The sequence below is a fragment of the Poecilia mexicana genome, unplaced genomic scaffold, assembly GCF_051168715.1.
Source record: "Poecilia mexicana isolate PSO_F unplaced genomic scaffold, ASM5116871v1 scaffold_15, whole genome shotgun sequence".
NCBI classification, from domain to species: domain Eukaryota; kingdom Metazoa; phylum Chordata; class Actinopteri; order Cyprinodontiformes; family Poeciliidae; genus Poecilia; species Poecilia mexicana.
Window position 1 is genome coordinate 28020970 of NW_028263384.1, and position 19979 is coordinate 28040948.

At 40.4% G+C, this 19979-nt stretch overlaps 2 protein-coding genes and 1 pseudogene across 2 annotated transcripts; all 3 read left to right on the forward strand.

The window, feature by feature from the left end:
* The first annotated feature begins 1781 nt into the window (after positions 1 to 1781).
* LOC106909291 (ZP domain-containing protein-like) lies at positions 1782 to 6148 on the forward strand. Its single transcript, XM_014975635.2, has 7 exons — positions 1782 to 1969; positions 2068 to 2153; positions 2506 to 2693; positions 2770 to 3173; positions 4642 to 4741; positions 5068 to 5257; positions 5332 to 6148. The coding sequence occupies exons 2-7, from the start codon at positions 2090 to 2092 to the stop codon at positions 5466 to 5468; spliced, it is 1083 nt and encodes a 360-aa protein (XP_014831121.2). The 5' UTR covers positions 1782 to 1969; positions 2068 to 2089; the 3' UTR covers positions 5469 to 6148.
* Positions 6149 to 6798: 650 nt separating this feature from the next.
* On the forward strand, positions 6799 to 19085 carry LOC148155386 (placenta-specific protein 9-like). Its single transcript, XM_088013186.1, has 3 exons — positions 6799 to 7081; positions 17409 to 17500; positions 17764 to 19085. Exons 1-3 carry the CDS (start codon positions 7018 to 7020, stop codon positions 17911 to 17913), a joined length of 306 nt encoding a protein of 101 aa, XP_087869312.1. The 5' UTR covers positions 6799 to 7017; the 3' UTR covers positions 17914 to 19085.
* On the forward strand, positions 11916 to 14195 carry LOC148155387 (uncharacterized; annotated as a pseudogene).
* Positions 19086 to 19979: the final 894 nt, after the last annotated feature.

Here is a 19979-nt window from a genome sequence, read left to right on the forward strand (position 1 = left end):
AAAACCCCCCTGATCCCTTCACTCGTTTGCCCCCCAGTTTTGTTCGCCGCCGTTCTTAAACCGTAGATCTACTTAAGCGGCCAGACGAGTGCGCCAGAGGAGGAGGAGGAGGCTGAAGACGGTCTGGCTTAACGGAGATAGCCGTGTTTACGACGCAACAGTCGAATCGGTCTGTGTGTGGGGAGGCGTGTGAGTCGGAGAGACAGGGAGAGCGAGACGGGTCAGTTCAGTAGGAGGTACAGGAACTAATCAATGCAATTATAAATATAAAAGGCGGTCAGATTTTCCCAGAAGGAGGAAAGCAGCTTTAATCCTGGTGTGTTTTTACCTTGAGGCATTTCAAATATTAAATTGAGAATAATTAGAAGGTTGTTCTGGTTTGAAATGAGAAATATTTGATGCACTGCAGTCTAGTGATGCAAGTCGGTGTAAGACAGAACTGATTTACTTCAAGTGCTGTGTTTCCAAGACGTGCACTGCAAAAACACCAAATCTTACCAAGTATTTTGGTCTATTCTAGTGCAAATATCTTAAGATGAAACCAACTTTTCGGGCAGATATAGGAGCTTTTTTACGTCAATAATTCCTTAGCAGTGAAGAAGAGGTAGTACTTCCACTGCCAGATTATTTCACTTTTATAAGAGAAATAATCTGTCAATGGAACGACTACTTCTACTTCGATATTAAACGGACAGTATTAGGTATTTTTCACCCACCTGGTGTCATCTTAAAGCAAAATCAAATAACTGTTACGTTCAGTTAGTATAAAAATTATACTTACAGCTCTGGAAAAAATTAAGACACCACTAGAAATGATCAATTTCTCAGATTTTACTCTTTATAGGTATATGAGTAAAATGAACATTGTTCTTTTGTTCTATGAACTACTGACAACATGAAAGTCCAAGCAAAAATTTAGTATTTATTTGCAGAAAATGAGAAATGGTCAAAATAACAAAAGAGATGCAACGCTTTCAGACCTCAAATAATGCAAAGAAAACAATTTGATACTGATTTAGAAATAACAATATTAATGTTTAAATCAATATTTGGTGGAATAACCATCAGGTTTTCAATGGGGTTCAGTGCAGTGGGCTCTTCATTTTTTTAGAGTTGTATATCAAATATAACTTAAAACAAAATTATTTTGTAATTTAACGCATTGAAATTGGTCCCTTTCTGAAACTCCGCCTTCAGGATGTCAATACAACATGGCACCTCTATTGACCTTTTAACTACGTTTTTTTCCAGTGTTTCAATGACAAGTAGCTTGCATAATGAGCTCAGCTGATGTGCAGTTCAGCCAGGTGTTTGCTAATTGCTGCTAGCTAGTCTGAAGGAGCTGAGTAGAGGAGCCACAAGGGCTGTTTGGAAACTGCAGAGGTGGAGCTGCGCCTCGAAGGCGGAGCTAAGTCCCACCCAGGTGTTTAACGCACCGTGGTTGCCACGGAGATGAAAGGATTTCTCAAACATTCACGAAATAATCAAGGCAACACTCCAGGTATGTTTTGATGAGGGAATAATATATGATATAGAGCTCAAAGAAGTCAATTTTACATGTTACTGCCTCTTAATTTGTGGAACTATTCATGTTATTTAGGGGAGATAGAATCAAACTCTGGAAAAAAATGATTAAGATAAAAAATTAAGTTTGTGACATTGTGTGACCTGAAAGTCTGTATTTGATGTTTGACATATTTTTTTTCTTTACCAATAGAAACCCCATCGTGTCATGTTTTTCTTTGGGTAAAGATGATTTGCATCAATATCATAATGAAGAACAGACACTGGTTAGTAAATATAATCCAGGTTTCCTGCATAGCAGCCAGTTTCCAACTGGACTGAGAACTGAGTCCCTCCCAAGAACGTCCCACTTCTTCCAAATCACTGAGACTTTTTGTTCTGAATTTAATATTTTTGTTAGGAAACTGGGAACAACAGAGTCGAGGAGGGAAGGATTACGGATAAAGTAAGTGAACATTTACTGCAAATCACTTAATGCCTCTGAACTAAAAAAAATACCTGCGCTTCGTCCCTTCTGTTCGTTGTTGCTCACCCACTTTCCAGTTTTTATCATCCAGGTCACACCATGACCCGACCTTCCTGCTCATCTGTCGGACTCCTGCTTCTCCTGATTGGCTACGCAGCAGCAGGTCAGTGGTGTGGATGGTAGCAACATGCAGTGGGAAACACAGATTCTGCATATGTGATGCAAACAGAGCCTGATCTGAATCCAGACAGATGAATCTGTGTTTTTCCAGCACATCTGCTTTTAATATATCCGCAGTTGTTGCTTCACTTCTTCAGAGTCACTGGCAGCAAAGTTTCTAACAAACCAGACCCTTTGGTTTGTTGCTGGAATTTAATGAAAATTTACAAAAACAAAGACAAATTCTGAGGAGAAAACTGTAAGCGACATTAGTAAACTCAATCCAATAATGTTAACACAGAAACATCTTTTATCTCATCAAGTATATTTTTTAATACCAATACCTTTTCCAGCAGAAGTCACAGTGACCTGCACTGAATCCACAATGAAGGTTGAGGTTGAAAAAGCTTCCTTCTTTCGACTCAAGGAGGACGATCTTTGCCTTATTGACTCCAGCAACGCCGTCTGCAGTCTTGGCGAGCACTCCAACCGAACTCACATCGTCGCCATCATTCCTCTCAACGACTGCGGTACCGAGATCGAGGTGAGAACGGGTCATTTGATACGTCCCACTCATTATCTCCCAATGAGTTTTAACACTCATCATTTTCCCTCTGCAGGAAAACGATGATTACCTTATTTTCAAGAATGAGATCACCATTAAGGAAGACGACCCCAAACACCTCATCACCAGGAAGCACCTGGCGGAGGCCCGGTTCTACTGCCAGTACCCCAAACGGGGGAATGTGAACCAGATATACTTGGCACACAGAGAGAACGTCACGGTGTGGGATAAAGGTTTCGGGACGTTCACTTACCAGTTCGAGTTCTACAAGGACGACCAGTTCAACGCTGTATATGACTCAAACTCATATCCACTGCTGTTTACAATCGGAAACAGGATCTACATGCAGATAGACGCCAGCTCCTCTATCAAGAACACGCAGATCTTTGTGGAGTCCTGCAGAGCTGCACCGTATGACAACCCCAACTACCGTCCCACCTACACCATCATTGAGAACGGGTAATGCTGCGTTCACACCAATCGCGTTTTGAGCGCCAGCTGTGTCTGCTTTACATTCAAAGTCGTCGAGGCGCGTTTCGCGCATCTACCGCTGCGCAATTTGAGCATTTGATGCGGGTGAAGCGCATCTACTGCTTCCGTTGAAAAATCTGAACTTTCGCCGCTCAATGCAGAGCGTCAACCAATCAGAGAGACTCTTCTCTGTGTAGTGGTGAGTTTTCCGATCTCAGGAAAAAAAACAAAAAACTGTGGAGGATAAACAAAGGCTGCGTTCACAATGCACCTTTAAGTGACTCAATTTCGATTGTCAAATCATATTTTTTCCGTCGTGGTCATTTACACTTCCAAATACATACAACTTGCATGTGTCGTTTGTGAAACAACACTTTCACGTCGTTTGTGAAAGGAAAACTACCTGAAAGTGTCCCGCATGTGCAGTAGAGGGCGCAATAACGACACACATAGAGAAGTGCTCAGCAGTTGCGGAAGTAAACGTGGATGCTGGTGGAGCATAGCTGACACATCTGAAGTTGTTGGCTGACCGGAGGCAGCACTTTAACAACCTCATCCTCATTAATGTCCGCCATGGTTGTTGTTTCTCTTCCGGGACGCAGAACAGTGACATGGAAGAGGATCAAAGACGGTCAGGTTGGATGGATGCGAGCTGGACGTTTAGATTCTGGTCACATTTGAAAAGATCGGATAAGTATCGGATATCCAAGCAGCCTGGGACGCATTCGAAAAAAAAAAATCCTACCTGTGTTGTTGAAACTGTCATGAAAAGATCAGATACAGGTCGCACTAAAGCAAAAATAATCGGATTTGTCACTTCGGGCTGCTGTTTTAATCTACGACCAACCAAGTTATGACTATAGAGACAGGAATAGAAAGGACCTTGCTTGGAAGAGGATCAGCGAGGTCGTGGGAATGTCAGGTAAATTATAACTTTTACTATTTGAAAATATTTTCCCGCATTTGAGCTGTCCAAATCTGACCAGCAAAAACGTTACATAAACGTCCATCGAGAGCGATTTTGACGCATCTGACGCGCGTCTAGTGCAAAATGTGAAGCGCCTGACTTCTGAGCACACGCATCAAACTTGAAGCGTCGGACGCATTTTTGACGCGCGAAACGCGTTGGGTGTGAACGCAGCATAAGTTTTCAGCTGGTTTAAGAATGCATAATGTTAATGGTGCATCACCCTTAAGAACTTCTCTGTATAATTAGATATACAAGGCATGCAGATGAAATAAAAATATATAATTCAAAGTAAAATTTCAAGAAACTGCATGTTCATAAAACAAGCAGGCTAGTTAAAAGAAAATTTCATTTAAATGAGGTTTTCGAAAGAACCATTTTATTTAACAAACTTCTGAAAATGTTTGCTGATGATGAGGTTGATGAGTCTGTGGTCCATCAAGGTGCTTTAAATCAAATTAAGCTTATGTGAGATTTGGTTTCAATCAGGTGCTTAAAGGACACGACTGTGCAGAAACACCCAACGGCCAACAATAAGCAGTTCAAGTTCAGCATGGAGGCCTTCAAGTTCATCGGATTGCATGATCAGGTGAGAAATAAACTTGCTGGCATTTATTTTTAACTGAATTGGAGTATTTCAATCTATAGAGACCCACACAGAGAACAGCAGCAAAGAAAAACAAGCACAGCAAAAGAAAAACTACACTTTAAAGTGTTCCAGTTGATCTGGGTTGTTAAATAGAAAGTATAAAGCTAAATGTTGGTTCTCCATGTTTGATTCTTTTTCCTGGTTGCTAAGTCTTGCTCCAGTATTAAAAGTATAAAGCTAAATTAACAAATTATTAAAATATTCAGAGTGAAAACACAGCAGAATTAGTGGTTTCTGTTGATGGCTGTGCCGTTTGTTGAATTCAGGTGTACATCAGCTGCACAGTCATGATGTGTAAATCAGGAAACCGTAACTCCAGGTGCTCGAAGGGATGCGTCGAATCCCCAAAGCACAAAGCCCGCAGAAATAGAGAGGCTGTGATCGAGAGTGGAAAGCACTTTGTTTCCCAGGGTCCTTTGCGTCTAAAGCGTGAAGCAGACCCCGCTGGAGGCTCAGGTAAGGAAACCATGTGGAGAGGTTTATTTAAAATGTGAACAGGACTAACAGAAACGTGTTCCCCTCGTGTGCAGAGTTCGACCTGAACCCGAGCCTGGTGTTTGTGGCTGGTTGTCTTCTTGTTGCTGTTGGGATGATCTGCGGCGTGATCATCTACAAAGCCAAAACCTCCAGGGTCAAATATCAGCCTCTGCTTCCATATGAAAGCTAAACCTGCAGCATCGGCCAAACTGCTTGGATAATCTGAACATGGGATTCTGATGCTGCGTTCACACCAAACGCGTTGCGCGCGCCACAAACACATCCAAAGTTTCAAGTTTGACACGTGTGCACTTTGAATGCAGATGCTTGACATTTAGCTCTAAACCTAGCATTTTGCACGTCAGGCGCATCTGGTTTACTTTCAGTCTGTGGAGAGTAAACCAGACTCTCCATAGACTGATGGTGTGTCAAAATCGCTCTAGCAGTTATTTTCCATTGCCGGCTTGATGCGTCAAACACGCCAAAAGCTTCGATTGCTCAGCGCCACAACGGGCCTTTGATGCGCGAAACGCGTTTGGTGTGAATGCACCATGAGTGTTTATGAGCTAATTAATTTTTTATGATCCAAGAAGCTGCTCAAAAAGTTTTGGTTATTTCTCTCATATTTTACATCATAACAAGGAAGTATCCTAAATCACATTTTCCTTCTCTTTAATTATAATCATTCTGCCTCCATATTTAAGAAAATGCACCTTAAACTTTTATTTTATGATGGAAGTCTACAGATCTCTTTTGGAAAGGAATTTTATTTTAGCATTTTTATTTTCTGTCAATTCCAAAGTGTATATAAGTGGACTTATTTCTGAATGTATCAATAAAAATACTCATTTTTGCTTTTTATTGGACAAATCACTGAAACTCCTCAGTGCTTCAACATACAGTTATCAATGAGGGATCTAATGAAAGGTAATAACCACAGGAATCCTCTGCTAGGCACAGAGTTACCGATAGTGTGAATTACTTGTAACTGTAGATGTATAAACACAGCTTGAAAGCTTGGAAACTGCAGCTGTGAGGAGGAGGAGGAGCTGTGGCTTAAAGGCGGAGCTAAGTCCCCTCCAGGCGTTTTGAATAGCTGAATGGTTGCCATGGAGATGAAAGGAACACCCCAGGTATGTTTTGATGAGGAAACACATAACATTATAATGTTATATGTAAAAGAGTCGATTTTACATATAACTGTCTCTTTAACACTTTGTGGGGCTGTTATTGACATTATTCAAAGTATTTAGGGGGGGAGACAATCAAACTTCCTTAGACATTGCATGACCTGAAAGTTTTAAGTCTTAGTCTGATGTTTGACTTATTTTTCAGTCTGGAAGCCACCAAGAGAAACCTCATCATGTCATGTTTTCCTTTGGGTAAAGATGATTTGCATGAATATCATAAGGAAAAACAGAAACAGGATAATAAATATAATCCAGATTTCCTGCAGCTGAACTAAGACTGAGTCCCCTCCCCTGAACATCCCACCCACCCCTTCCCACAAACTGAGACTTTTTGTTCTGCATTTAATGTTTTCATTAGCAAACTGGGAGCAACAGAGTCGAGCAGGAAAGGATTTGTGAGCGCTTACTGGAAATTACTTTGTGCTTCTGGAAATTCTGCTTCTGGATAAAAAACAAAATCTCCACGCTTTGTTCCTTCTCTTTTTTTTTTTTTCGTTCACACACACTTCAGTTTTTATCACCAGCTGTACCCAGGTTTGCCTCCACACCATGACCCGTCCCTCCTGCTCATCTGCTGGACTCCTGCTTCTCCTGATTGGCTACGCAGCGGCAGGTAAGGGATGGGAGCAGCTTGCAGTAGGAAACACAGATTCTCCACAGATTTCTGTGGATTCAGAACCAGCCTGAATCTGAATCCAGACACAGGAACCTGAGTTTTGCCAGCACATCTGTTTCTGATTTAGCTGCAGTTGTTGCTTCACTTCTTCTGATTCACTGGCAGCAAGTTTCTAACAAATACTTCAACAAACCCTTTTGTTTCTTACTGATATTTAATGGAAATTTACAGAAACAAAGACAAATCCTTAAGAGAATTACAACCAGGTTACCCTGCTGAAGCCAAACAACCAAATTATACTAACACAGTAACATTTTCTTTTATCTCGTTATATATATTTTTAACTTACTATTGATAAATCCTACTAAATCATGAGTCAAACTGGTGAAAACAACATAATTTCAAGCTGACATCATGTTGAAAACAGGGAAACTGTGAATGCTGACAGCAGCTGAACGGCTTCCAGCTGCTGGAGGTTTAGTTTCAGCCTGAAACAAAGTCCAACTGCTGCAGGAGGCGCAGCTGCCTGCAGTAAACCTACAGTAGTGTTTATTACTTCTGATCATAAACTGTTGTTTTAACGCAGCAGATTATGTTGTCATATTTCTAAAATGCAAAATCTATCAAAATCACCTTTTACCACCATAAACATTTAAGGGTTTTTTTATTGTGATTTTGTGAGAAAGGCCTATCATAAGTTATACAGATTTGTAATTTGGAAGAAAAAAGATTGATTTTCACATAAATATCTGAAAAGTGTGGAGTGTAATTTGCATTAAGCCCCGCTGAGTCCGTGCACATTTTACTTTAAATCCATCTCTTGGAGTTTGTCTGCCAGTTTTGACTGAAATATTTGCTTATAACTCACAAGTTCAGACAGATTGAATGGAAAGCATTTGTTTCCTCAGTTGGACTTTGACTGGGCCATTCTAATACATGAATACACTTTGATCTGAAGCTCTCTAGCTTTGGTTGTTTGTGGTCATTGTCCTGCTGCAGGGTGAACCTTTTTCATCAATATGCAAGAATTATTGACTTAAAACAAGATTCTGTATCTTACAGAGAAGTTACTTCTAAGATAGTTTTGTGAAGTAACATATTTGCACTAGAAACTAGGCAAAAAATACTTGGTAAAATTTTGTGTTTTTGCAGTGTAGGAAAATCTTGAAGTGTTTTGGTGTGATTTTTTCCCAATCTGCTGACGCTGTTTTTTGTGGAACAAAAAGGAAAAAATGCTTGCATGAGCTGGAAAAGGGGAAAACTCTTCCCAACTGAGCCACATGTAGCTTTCTTCTCGATGTGCGACTTTCTCCCCACATGCAGTTTTATGGTACACACAGTCCTGGTATGAGGCATTCATCGTGAAGCTCTCGGCTGGAAACTCTGCGCGGCTCTGGCTCTCAGATGGGGGCACAGCTGTGGTTTGGATGGATTTAAGAACCTCTTCTCCATTTTATTTATCTCCTTCCTGATTGGAAAACCAGCATAGCGCTGTGGTTCTCGTGAACTGCACAGGAAATAACGCAGAGACGCGTTTACATCCAGCTGCTTTTACCGTCTCTCATGATTAATCTGTCACCTTTGAAAGAAAGCAGGAAACATGGGATGCCAAGTTATCACACACCTGAGCGAGTTCCACAAAACCTCCCGCTGTGGAGCACAGGTTAGAGCAGACAGCTGCTGTGTGTCCACGCTCACAGAGCCCATCCTGCTGTTTACACTGCAAAAATACTAAATCGCACCAAGTATTTTTAGTCTATACTCCAGCACTAATGTCTTTGTACACTTTAATTAAGACAAAACTAGCTTCCAAGTAACTTTTCAGCAAGATATAGGAGTTTGTTTTGAAGGTGATCTATTATGCTTCCTTGAACATGTTGGGATAGGTCAATACAAAACATGTTCATTAAATTTTTTTTGGGCAAAATCATTTTTAGATAAGATTTTTGTCTGATCCTTTAAGAATGAGCTGTTTGAGGGTCTTCTGTCACTTTAAATCCAAATAATCCTAACTTAACGTTTACACTCGCACATGAAAACGGCTGCAAACACATGCAGAATTATACAATTACATATCCTTGAAAAGCACCAGTAGGGCTTCCTGTACAACTAAAAATATTGCAGCAAGTGATTTCTGGATGGTAAGTCAACAACTAACGCTTTATTTTACAGCCCATACAACTGTAAAACCAGCTGAACAAATGTGCTGGAACCCAGCTTTGGTTGCCAGGTAACGGGCGGAACTCTGCTGGGGTTGCTCAGCAACAGGGTAACCCAGGGGTTGTGATTTGGGAGGTTTTGGAAACAACTAATTTTCCAGACACTGGAAAACATGAACTTACTGCCAGAAAACATCTGTAGTAAACCTTACATCCCGCCGGCCAACATCATGGAGTCTGGAAAATGTTTTCAAAGGAAGCTATTGTGAAATAAAGGCAGTTCTCTCCTTTGGGAAGTGAGTTTTGATGGATTAGATCACTTCTGCTGATTCGCATAACTAAAATCAAGGCAGCTGCAAAGGATAACTGTATGCTTTCTGGAGGTTTTCCAATACATGTCTCCAAAGAGCAACCAGGAGTTCTGAGATCATGGAACAAATGACATCACTGGAGTTTAAAACTGAAAATTTATCTGAATCTAAATGTCAAAAAAGAACAAAACAAAACAAAAGAAATCCAGCTGCAAGGAGTAAACAGAGGAAGCTTCATCTGACTGAATGAAAACAGTTTCAGTACAAACACTTTGGCTGAACAATGATGTAATTCCCAAATTACTATGAGTCCACAGCGAAGCAGAGTCGGTCAAAACGGTGTCTCTCAATGCTGAAACACTCAATCCAATCACAAACTAGACAGTGCTGTCCACTTTCATAGAATAGACATATTCCAGCTTAGATCAAACTTTCAGCAGCTCAACATACGACAGTTTTACTAAGAACAAATAAAAAAATAAAATATTACAAGATACAACAAAATCATGAGGAAAAACATTATGAGAATAAAGTCGAAATATTTAAACAATAAACTCATAATAGTAAATAAGTGGAACTGAATAGAGACAGTCCGGCTTATTCCGCTTTAATTTAACTCTAGTTTGTTTGTAGAGAAAGTCTGATTTGTTTGGAGAAGTGTGAACGGTTAACTCTGGTCCGCCTACAAACCTCGGTCTCGGTTCAGTTGAAGTGAACTCTGCAGCGGTTCGAATACACATGTGAACGGCGAGCGGACCGGAGATCGCTCCAAAAGCAGGAAGTGGACTACAACACAGGGCCTTCTGGGTAAATACAATCAAAAACAAACACTTGAATCTGTTGCTTGCAGAGAGAAATCCGCCAAAATCTGACACTACTCCATCTTTATTTACATTTCATGAAGAAGGAAGTTGCGCTCTGTGTCCTCAGAGGTTTTCATGTTGTTTCCATCAGTAGTGTTTGCTGCAGCGCCACCACAGGCGACGAGGGGAATAGAAGTTTCGAAGGTTTTGGTTACCTCACCAGCTGAAAATGTAACAAATGTTGCAATTTTATTCCCCAATCAAACCAAATCTACCAGACTATGAGGTGTGGAAACAGCCTTAGAAAGATGACTCTTTGTCCTTAGTCCTGGCAGGCTGTAGGATCTCCCCTATTACAAGTGTGAAACAGAATAATCTTACCACCAGTGCAGAGTGTTTTGTACAGTCGTTTTTTTCTTCTAGAACAGTTAAAGTCATAAAACACGACACTTCTGTTGCATTTTTCCCAAGGAGAAGAATCAGCCGACAGCTTTTTGTTCCTAAAAGAAGTTCGTTTGTATCCATGACAACCAGATCTCCCTGCTTTAACTGCTGTTGAATAATACATTTAAAAAAAGAAAGAAGAGTCATTATTTTGATTTTCTTTTTCATTAAATTACGCATGAAAGCATTAAAGCAGCCAACCAGGAGAGAGTTGAACCTATTTTATGTTTAAGAAAGGTTGTAACAGATCTGGTTGCTGGAATCTGTGATGTAGCAAAAATAACATCCTTATTTTTTAGAGTAACCTGGTTTCAGCCACATTTAGGCTACAGAAGGGCAGCTTACTTTCAGGGGGGGCCTTAGAACGCATCTGAATTATGCCCTAAACTACAGGAAATATCGGATTTGCTTCAACAGACAGGATTTTTTTTTATTTGTTGTGAAAAGGCCGGCTTTAAGCTACACAAAAAAGCCTTTTACTGTGTTAACAAGATGCTGAATGAAGCTTAAAACAGCAGCCTGACTGTGAAAACCCATCCTGGTATCGACAACGCTCGGCAGCACGCCGTCAGACACCCTGAGATTCTCATCAGCGAGAGCAACGGCTGCGGTAGAAGGTGAAATAATCTGAAGTTCAGATGTTTAAAAAGTTCACATGCGGTTTCACATTTCAGTCGAAGATGTTGGAAAACAGAAGCAGTTTCCTGTGAATGAATGCAGACTTCCTCTAGCATCTTGGCTTCAAAGAGAACTGGGTAATTGGGAGCAGAGCAGAGAGGAGGAAACAGCTGGAACAATGCATGAAGCCCTCCCCACCCTGCAGGAGAGAGATCACACTTCACACTGCTGAGGCTGAAAGAAGTTTAAGAGAGGATTTGAGGACACACTGCAAAAGCACAAAACCTTAACAAAAATGTTTGGGCTGGTTTCTGGTGCAAATATCTTAGTACACTTGAAATAAGGAAAACTAACTTACAAGTAACTTTTCACCAAGATATTGACTCTTTGCAACTATATCACTTAATCATTCGAGGCGCCATGATGGAAGTGAGAGACGGTAGTACTGAACAGAGGGACTGAAATAGTTATTGCCAGTTTATTCATGGCTTCTACTTGCTCAAGTCAAGCTAATTTATCTGTGAACGTAACACATCTGGTTGGGCTCATACACGGCGGTATTTACAGAAGTTGGAAGCAGCTAGCTTAGAAACCGACCCGTACCTTCCCGACGTGTTGATCAAATTACTGACTTTGTCTGAATTCACACCTGGAGCAGAAAAACACTGTGTTGGAGCAAATGAGCATCACCTTGGAGCAGGAAAACACCAACCTGGGGCAGAAAGGCACTGCCTTGGAGGATATAAACACCACCCTGAGGCAGAAAAACACCGCCTTGGAGCAGGAAAACACCAACCTGGGGCAGAAAGGCACTGCCTTGGAGGATATAAACACCACCCTGAGGCAGAAAAACACCGCCTTGGAGCAGGAAAAAAGCGCCCTGGAGCAGAAAAACACTGCCAGGGGCAGAAAATCACCACCCTGGAGCAGAACAACACCACACTGGAGAAGGAAAAGACTGCTCTGGAGCAGAAAAGCACCGTCTTGGAGCAGAAAAGAGCCATCTTGGAGCAGTTAAACACTGCTCTGGAGCAGAAAAACACTGGCCTGGAGCAGGAAAACACCGCCATGAAGGTAAAAAGCATCACTCTAGAGCAGAAAAGCACTGCCTTGAAGCAAATGAACACTTCCTTGGAGCAGGAAAACACCACCTTGGAGCAGAAAGGCACTGTCTTGGAGCATTTAAACACCGCCCTGGGTCAGAAAAACACCAGCCTGAAGAAGGAAAAAAATACACTGAAGCAGGAAAACACTGCCCTGAGGCAGAAAAACACCGCCTTGGAACAGGAAAACACTGCCCTGAAGAAGAAAATCACCACCCTGGAGCAGAACAACACCACACTGGAGAAGGAAAAGACTGCTCTGGAGCAGAAAAGAGCCATCTTGGAGCAGAAAAGAGCCATCTTGGAGCAGTTAAACACTGCTCTGGAGCAGAAAAGAGCCATCTTGGAGCAGAAAAGAGCCATCTTGGAGCAGATACACACTGCTCTGGAACAGGAAAACACTTCCCTGAAGAAGAAAATCACCACCCTGGAGCAGAACAACACCACACTGGAGAAGGAAAAGACTGCTCTGGAGCAGAAAAGAGCCATCTTGGAGCAGAAAAGAGCCATCTTGGAGCAGTTAAACACTGCTCTGGAGCAGAAAAGAGCCATCTTGGAGCAGAAAAGAGCCATTTTGGAGCAGATACACACTGCTCTGGAACAGGAAAACACTTCCCTGAAGAAGAAAATCACCACCCTGGAGCTTAACAACAACGCCTTAGAGAATTAAAAGATCACTCAGGAGCAGAAAAGCACTGCCTTGGAACAGGAAAACACTGCCCTGAAGAAGAAAATCACCACCCTGGAGCAGAACAACACCACACTGGAGAAGGAAAAGATCACTCAGGAGCAGAAAAGCACTGTTTTGGAGAAGATAAACACTGCCCTGGGGCAGAAAATCACCACCCTGGAGCAGGAAAACACTGCCTTGGAGCAGAAAAGAGCCAAATTGGAGGAGAAAACCTCCATCTTGGAGCAGTTAAACACTGTCCTGGAGCAGGAAAACGCTGCCCTGAAGGTAAGAAGCATTGCTTTGGAGCAGAAAAGCACTTACTTGGAGGAAATAAACACCGCCTTGGAGCAGGAACACACCACCTTGGAGAAGAAAGGCACTATCTTTGAGTGTATATACAAAAACCTGCAGCTTGAAGTGGAACAGATGAAGAAAAAGCTGAGGGTCACAGAGAACCAGCAGAAATAGCAGCCATAGTAAGTCTTGTCTAGCCATCACGAAGACATCCAGGGCTTCATAGTAACTGCATGGAGTTTGCATGTTCTCCCCATGCATGCGTGGGTTCTCTCCGGGTACTCCGGCTTCCTCCCAAAGTCCAAAAGCATGACTGTTAGGCGCCTGACGATCCTAAACATGGGATCACTAATCACATCACTAATCAGGTGTTTTGTGGCTGTTTCAGACCTGCGACAGCCACAGAAGCAGCCACCTGTATTCAGACGTGTGGTCAGAGACTTCTCCACTACACTTTTGAAAATGCAATATGCTGTTGTGATACAAGTGTAAAATAAGACTTGATTCTTGAGAAGAGGGACAAAACAGGTCCTATGGATAAAGCACAAAATTTGAATAAAATATACACAAAATATAATTTTTTCAAATATCTGACTAAACTAACCTGCGTCATGTGAGCACAAAAAAATGTATGTTTTCCTGGTGTTTGCTGAATATTCTTTATTTTAAACTTTGTAGTAGGTGGATGGTGTCTTTAAAATCCATTGTCCTGAAGCAGAACTCAATACATTATAACAGTTTAAAACAATTTTAAAAATACTAAAATAATATATTATGACAATTACCGTATTTTCCGGACTATAAGGCGCACCTAAAAGCCTTAAATTTTCTCAAAAATCAGCAGTGCGCCTTATGTGTGCACTGGATTCCAAAATCTGTCCCCGACTATAGACATAATAAAAGAATAGACATCATGGACCGGTCTCGGGATTTAGGGCGGCCATCTTGAAAAGGAAGGTCGACCTTCCATATAACGCTCCACTCAGCGTTGTATGTCTGGCAGGCACGATGACATATCAGCGCATTTAATTGATTATAACACGCCTTTTTGTTAGTGGAGACCATATTGAAACATCTATCAAAGCTACATTTATAAATAATTGTATTTTTTAAGTATTTTTTAATTGTGTTGATACGTTCGGCGGGCTGCACAGTGGCGCAGTTGGTAGAGCTGTCGCCTTGCAGCAAGAAGGTTCTGGGTTCGATTCCCGGCCCCGGTCTTTCTGCATGGAGTTTGCATGTTCTCCCTGTGCATGCGTGGGTTTTCTCCGGGTTCTCCGGTTTCCTCCCACAGTCCAAAAACATGACTGTCAGGTTAATTGGCCTTTCCAAATTGCCCCTAGGTGTGAGTGTGTGTGTGCATGGTTGTTTGTCCTGTGTGTCTCTGTGTTGCCCTGCGACAGACTGGCGACCTGTCCAGGGTGTACCCCGCCTCTCGCCCGGAACGTGAGCTGGAGATAGGCACCAGCACCCCTCCCGACCCCACTGAGGGACAAGGGTGACGGAAAATGGATGGATGGATACGTTCGGCATATTTAAATATGCTTAGTGGCTATAACAATAGAATATGAATGGAATATTCTGATATTGATATGATGAGCATTTTACAAAGCACACAGCCGTTTATAACTTATTTAATAAATTATTTAGTAATATCAATACATATTTACATACAAATAAATAATGCTTAAACGGCTATACATAAACATGCATAGCCGTTTAATTTATAAAGCCTAATATAAAGTAAGGGGGTACGGTAGGGTACTGCGTACCCCCAAAAGATTTAGCGGGGGTACGCAGTACCTGCAAGAGAGGGGAGCGGCTGTCAGCTGTAAAAAATCAACGGGTTCACTGTGCAGCCGTGAGTTCACCCACTAATCAGCCGTGACTGATTAGTTTTTCAAGAACAATCTAAAACAAGACTTAATCAGTTAACGAATACCTTTTTTTTCCCATTTTATATTGTTTCTGATCTGTTCGTGTTTTGCTAGAGCAGCGGCGGTGCAACACGTCGATCGCGGAAGGTTTTGAGTTGATCTCAGCATTAGGAGACAAACTGACGCTGAGACCAGCACGTCCTCAGTCCTCCGTAACTTTATTAAAGAACAACAAAAAAAATCAACAAAACGTTTTCAAATTAATGACCCGAAACAATAATAATCTCAGTGATTATTGTTTCAACAAGGTGTTGCGCAATTCAGTGCGTTTCGGTTCCATTACCAAAATAACTAGCAGAGCAGGAGTTTAAAATTAACTAATCAACCACCGCTGTGTTCAGGGAGCGAAATAAATATCAAGCCTGAAAACCTGATATCGTAACGGAATGAATGTTTTTAACGTAATCTCTGGTCGGCTCGGGGAGCGCAGGAGGTTGCCATGGCAACGGCTGTGCTTAAACGACACAGAGAGAGAGAGAATAAAAAGGTGTGAGTGGTTAAGAGATGATCACCTGTTCGGGTTGTTTTACCTTTGCTGTGGCGCATCACAGCTTCTGTAATTTCTGAACGTTCAATAAACGACTAACTTGGACTAATTACCTCGTTCTATGTGACTATAAGTCATTTACAACAAACATCAAACACGGCAAATGTTTCATTAAGTGTTTAACAAACAAATGGCTTCTACCCCAATAATTATGTGAAATTAAATTAATTGTCTAATATAAAAAAAATAGTTTGGTGCTCAGAGTCTGAGAGGTTTGTCCTTTATCCAACTTTTTTTGTTTGTTTCTTATTTAGTGGAAATATTGATGTTGATGTGATTTTCTCCAAAATAACCTTTTTCAACCTTTATAGCTCCACTGTTGAAAATGAGGCTCTAACATTCACAAATGACAGTGAAATAAAATCCAGTCCAACATCTGGTTTGAGGTGATTTGGGGGTATAATATATATATATATATATATATATATATATATATATATATATATATATATATATATATAAATAAATAAAAAATTCCCCTCTCACCCTCCGCGGGTGGTCTCTCTTTCATCCTCTGAGCTCGGGTCCTCTACCAGAGGCCTGGGAGCTTGAGGGTTCTGCGCAGTATCTTGGCTGTGCCTAGAACTGCACACTTCTGGACTGAGATGTCTGATGATGTTCCTGGGATCTGTTTGAGCCACTGCTCCAGTTTGGGGGTGACTGCCCCGAGGGCCCCGATGACCACAGGCACCACTGTGGTCTTCACCTTCCAGGCAAAACATATATATATATATATATATATATATATATATATATATATATATATATATATATATATATATATATATATATATATATATATATAGTACCCCCATGAATTTAAAACTACTTTCACCCCTGCTTACAACATGACATTTTCTACATGTTATGCATGAAATAATCTGCCATTGGTACTGGGGCTTTTTCATGAGGAGTTACTGACTTTAAATAAAGCTTCTGTCTTGTTGAAAAGTTACTTGCAAGTTAGTTTCGTCTTACTTCAAGTGTACTGAGATATTTGCACTAGAAACAAAACTACTGTGTAAGAGTTTGTGTTTTTGTAGTGAATTTAAGTATCAACTGTGTGTTTATATGTTTAAAAGGAACTCCAACTGATAAACACTAAATTTACAGTAAACAAGTTTGATAGTAAAGGCAGCAGAAATCAACAGGATGATATAACCATTATTTGTGTATAAAAGTAATAAATTGTTTTACCATGTGTAATATTATTTAGTTTGTAATATTTAATACAATTTTGAGCATATATGTATGTTTTAATATGTAGCTTCGTGCTCTTGGGTTCCCTCTGGTGGTGTGGGGGACCTATGCAACCACTTAACTCGCATTAATGTTGATCCTGCGAAAATCCACAATGACTCCAAACCAGTTTCAGGTTTTCTTTTAATTGCAGTTCTTTGTTAACGTCTCAGGAATGTTTCTGTTTCGTTTGCAGGACTGGAGTCCGACCGGCGACCTCGGGCGGCGCAGACAAGCATCTGTCGGGAACACACCAACCTCCACAGCCGGCTGGACGCGGTGGAGAAGGTGATACACCCAAAAATAACATCACCTTTAGCAAACAGTAAAGGGATCCAACATATTTTCTTGGTTACACCATTTTTCAGTCTATTTGGAAAGCTGACTCACTACCTTCTGTGAAAACAGACAAATCACAATGCTCCTCTCCCTGTTTTAGGTCTGTTTGCATTATTCATGAGTGACGTTTCAATTATCTATAATGGAACATAATAATGTATTATTCACTTGTCAGCCACACTCACATAAGATATGCCTTCTATTTCCTGCAGAGGGTGGAGAACACAGTCATGAAGTTGGAGGGGGAGCTGGCTGCGCTAATGGAGGCCATCGAAGCGCCGCAGTGGCGCCCCCTGCTGGACACATCTGGAAAGACAGTTGTGGACATCCTGGAGGATCCAGCCCAAAGGCGCCAGTCGTGAATGGAGAATAAACCCACGTCACGATGACACGAAGTCTCTACATAGACTTTTCAAGTCTTTATGTTTAATCGAGAAAAAAAAGAATACGCACTGCAAAAACACAAAATCTTATCAAGAATTTTTGTCTAACTACTGGTGCAAAATATCTTACAAAACTAACTTGAAAGTAACTCTTCAGCAAGATATTGGAGATTGTTTTAATTCAACATAGATAAAAAAAAATACTTATTCCACTTACAAATTTTGTTTACTTACAGTCTTGTTACAAGTAAAAAAAATCTGAATATGTTTTTTGCGACGGCCTTTGACAAAATTTAATGACTGTTTTAGTTTTCACAGCTGTTGACCACATGATGCATTTATGTTTGTTTTTGTTGATTTTTTATGCACTTTGAACTGCCATGTTCATGAAATGTGTTACAGAAATAAACCCGATTGAATGACCTTCAGAAACTAGACAAAAATACTCAGTACAATTTTGTTTTTGCAGTGTAGATGCAGCTGTTTATTAAAATGCTGGTTCATTTCTTTATTTTTGTATTTTTGTGGTTATGAGTCAAATTATTGTGAAATGTCTCAGTAGGAAAATATCAGTTTTTCCTCATAATGATCAGCAACTTTCAGACAATCTGAACAAATGAGTGAATAACATTTTTGTGACATAAAAACTTAAATCCATATCTCTTTTTAAAAACAAAAATCACCTTTAATGTAAAACTAAAACAGATCTTATGCAATTCAGCTAAAAACGTAGAAAGCTGCAATAAGCCGATTGCCAAGATGTACAGAACCTTGAATGAATATATTTTAATTAAATTTCAGCATTCAGTCATTTGATGGGATCCGGTCAAGATCCCAAATCTTGACTTGGAAATATTTGCTCTCTCTACCTTGCAGAAATCTTTTAAGTCTATCAGATTTTGAAAACATCTATGTTCAAAAGTATTAGTGGGGCAAGAATGTATAATTTTTACAAATTAAAATGAGGAAATATGTTGTGATTTGTTTTGTTTTTACCAACTCAACAATAAACTAAGCCTGAACTAATCAAGTAATCATTTTAATTTTATCCAAGTAAAATATTAAGTTTATTAAGTTGTCAAATTAAACAAATGTAAATAAAGTAAGTTTGGTAAACTTACTTTATTTAAATTAAATTAACCATTTTTCAAGTTGGAGTTATGTCTCATCTTTTCATCTTTTTTTGAGTATTTGTCCAATAGCCGTTTCCATACTTTCTTTAATTATAACTGTCTTCACTGTATGATGGCATCTAAATTTGACTGATGCATTTTGTTAATCTCCCTGCAAACTCTGATTTTATCCAAACAAATTAAATGCCAGAAAATCCTTCTGGAATAGCTGAAGTTTATTTCAGGTTAATCAGATTAACTGACAGCAGGTGGAATTAAATAAAAAATTAGCATTAGCTTAATGTGCACACTCATTATGCAACCAGGTTATTTTTTAATCTGTGCTTTTCCTCTCCAATATGCCACAATAAAGGTGGAAAATGATATCCACTGTGTTTGACTGAGCATCTTTAGAGAAAGGACTGTGGTTTGCAGAAGATAAGCAACATTCTCTGCATTATTTACTCTGCAATCCTGAGACAGCCTCATCTCTTCCCTCAAGTCAGAGATTCAGTCCTAGATTCGTCTTCCTGCAGTTGGTTTTGGCAAAGTGTGTGTGTACACTGCTATTTAGAGAGGAAAGGTCTCACTCGCTCCCAATAAATCTAGAAAAAGTGACACACAGACACTGAATCATTGGAAGATTTATTTCTTTATCAAAGCAATCAAAGCAGCATCATGTTTTTGAACACGGAGGAGTTTTTAGTTGGTACAGGAACAAGACTTTTTCTTTTTTCCACCCAATTGACAGAAATCCTGAAGTACGAGAACATTACGTGAGGGGATGAGCGGTATGGGCCTTCCACCGAGTTTCAGACTGAATCCACAGGGCAAAGACGAAGCACAGACCAGGATGTCTCGACAACATCACAGAAAAATGTTTGAGTTAAGAGACATGCTGCTAAACGGCAGCCAGAACATAAACAAAGAAAC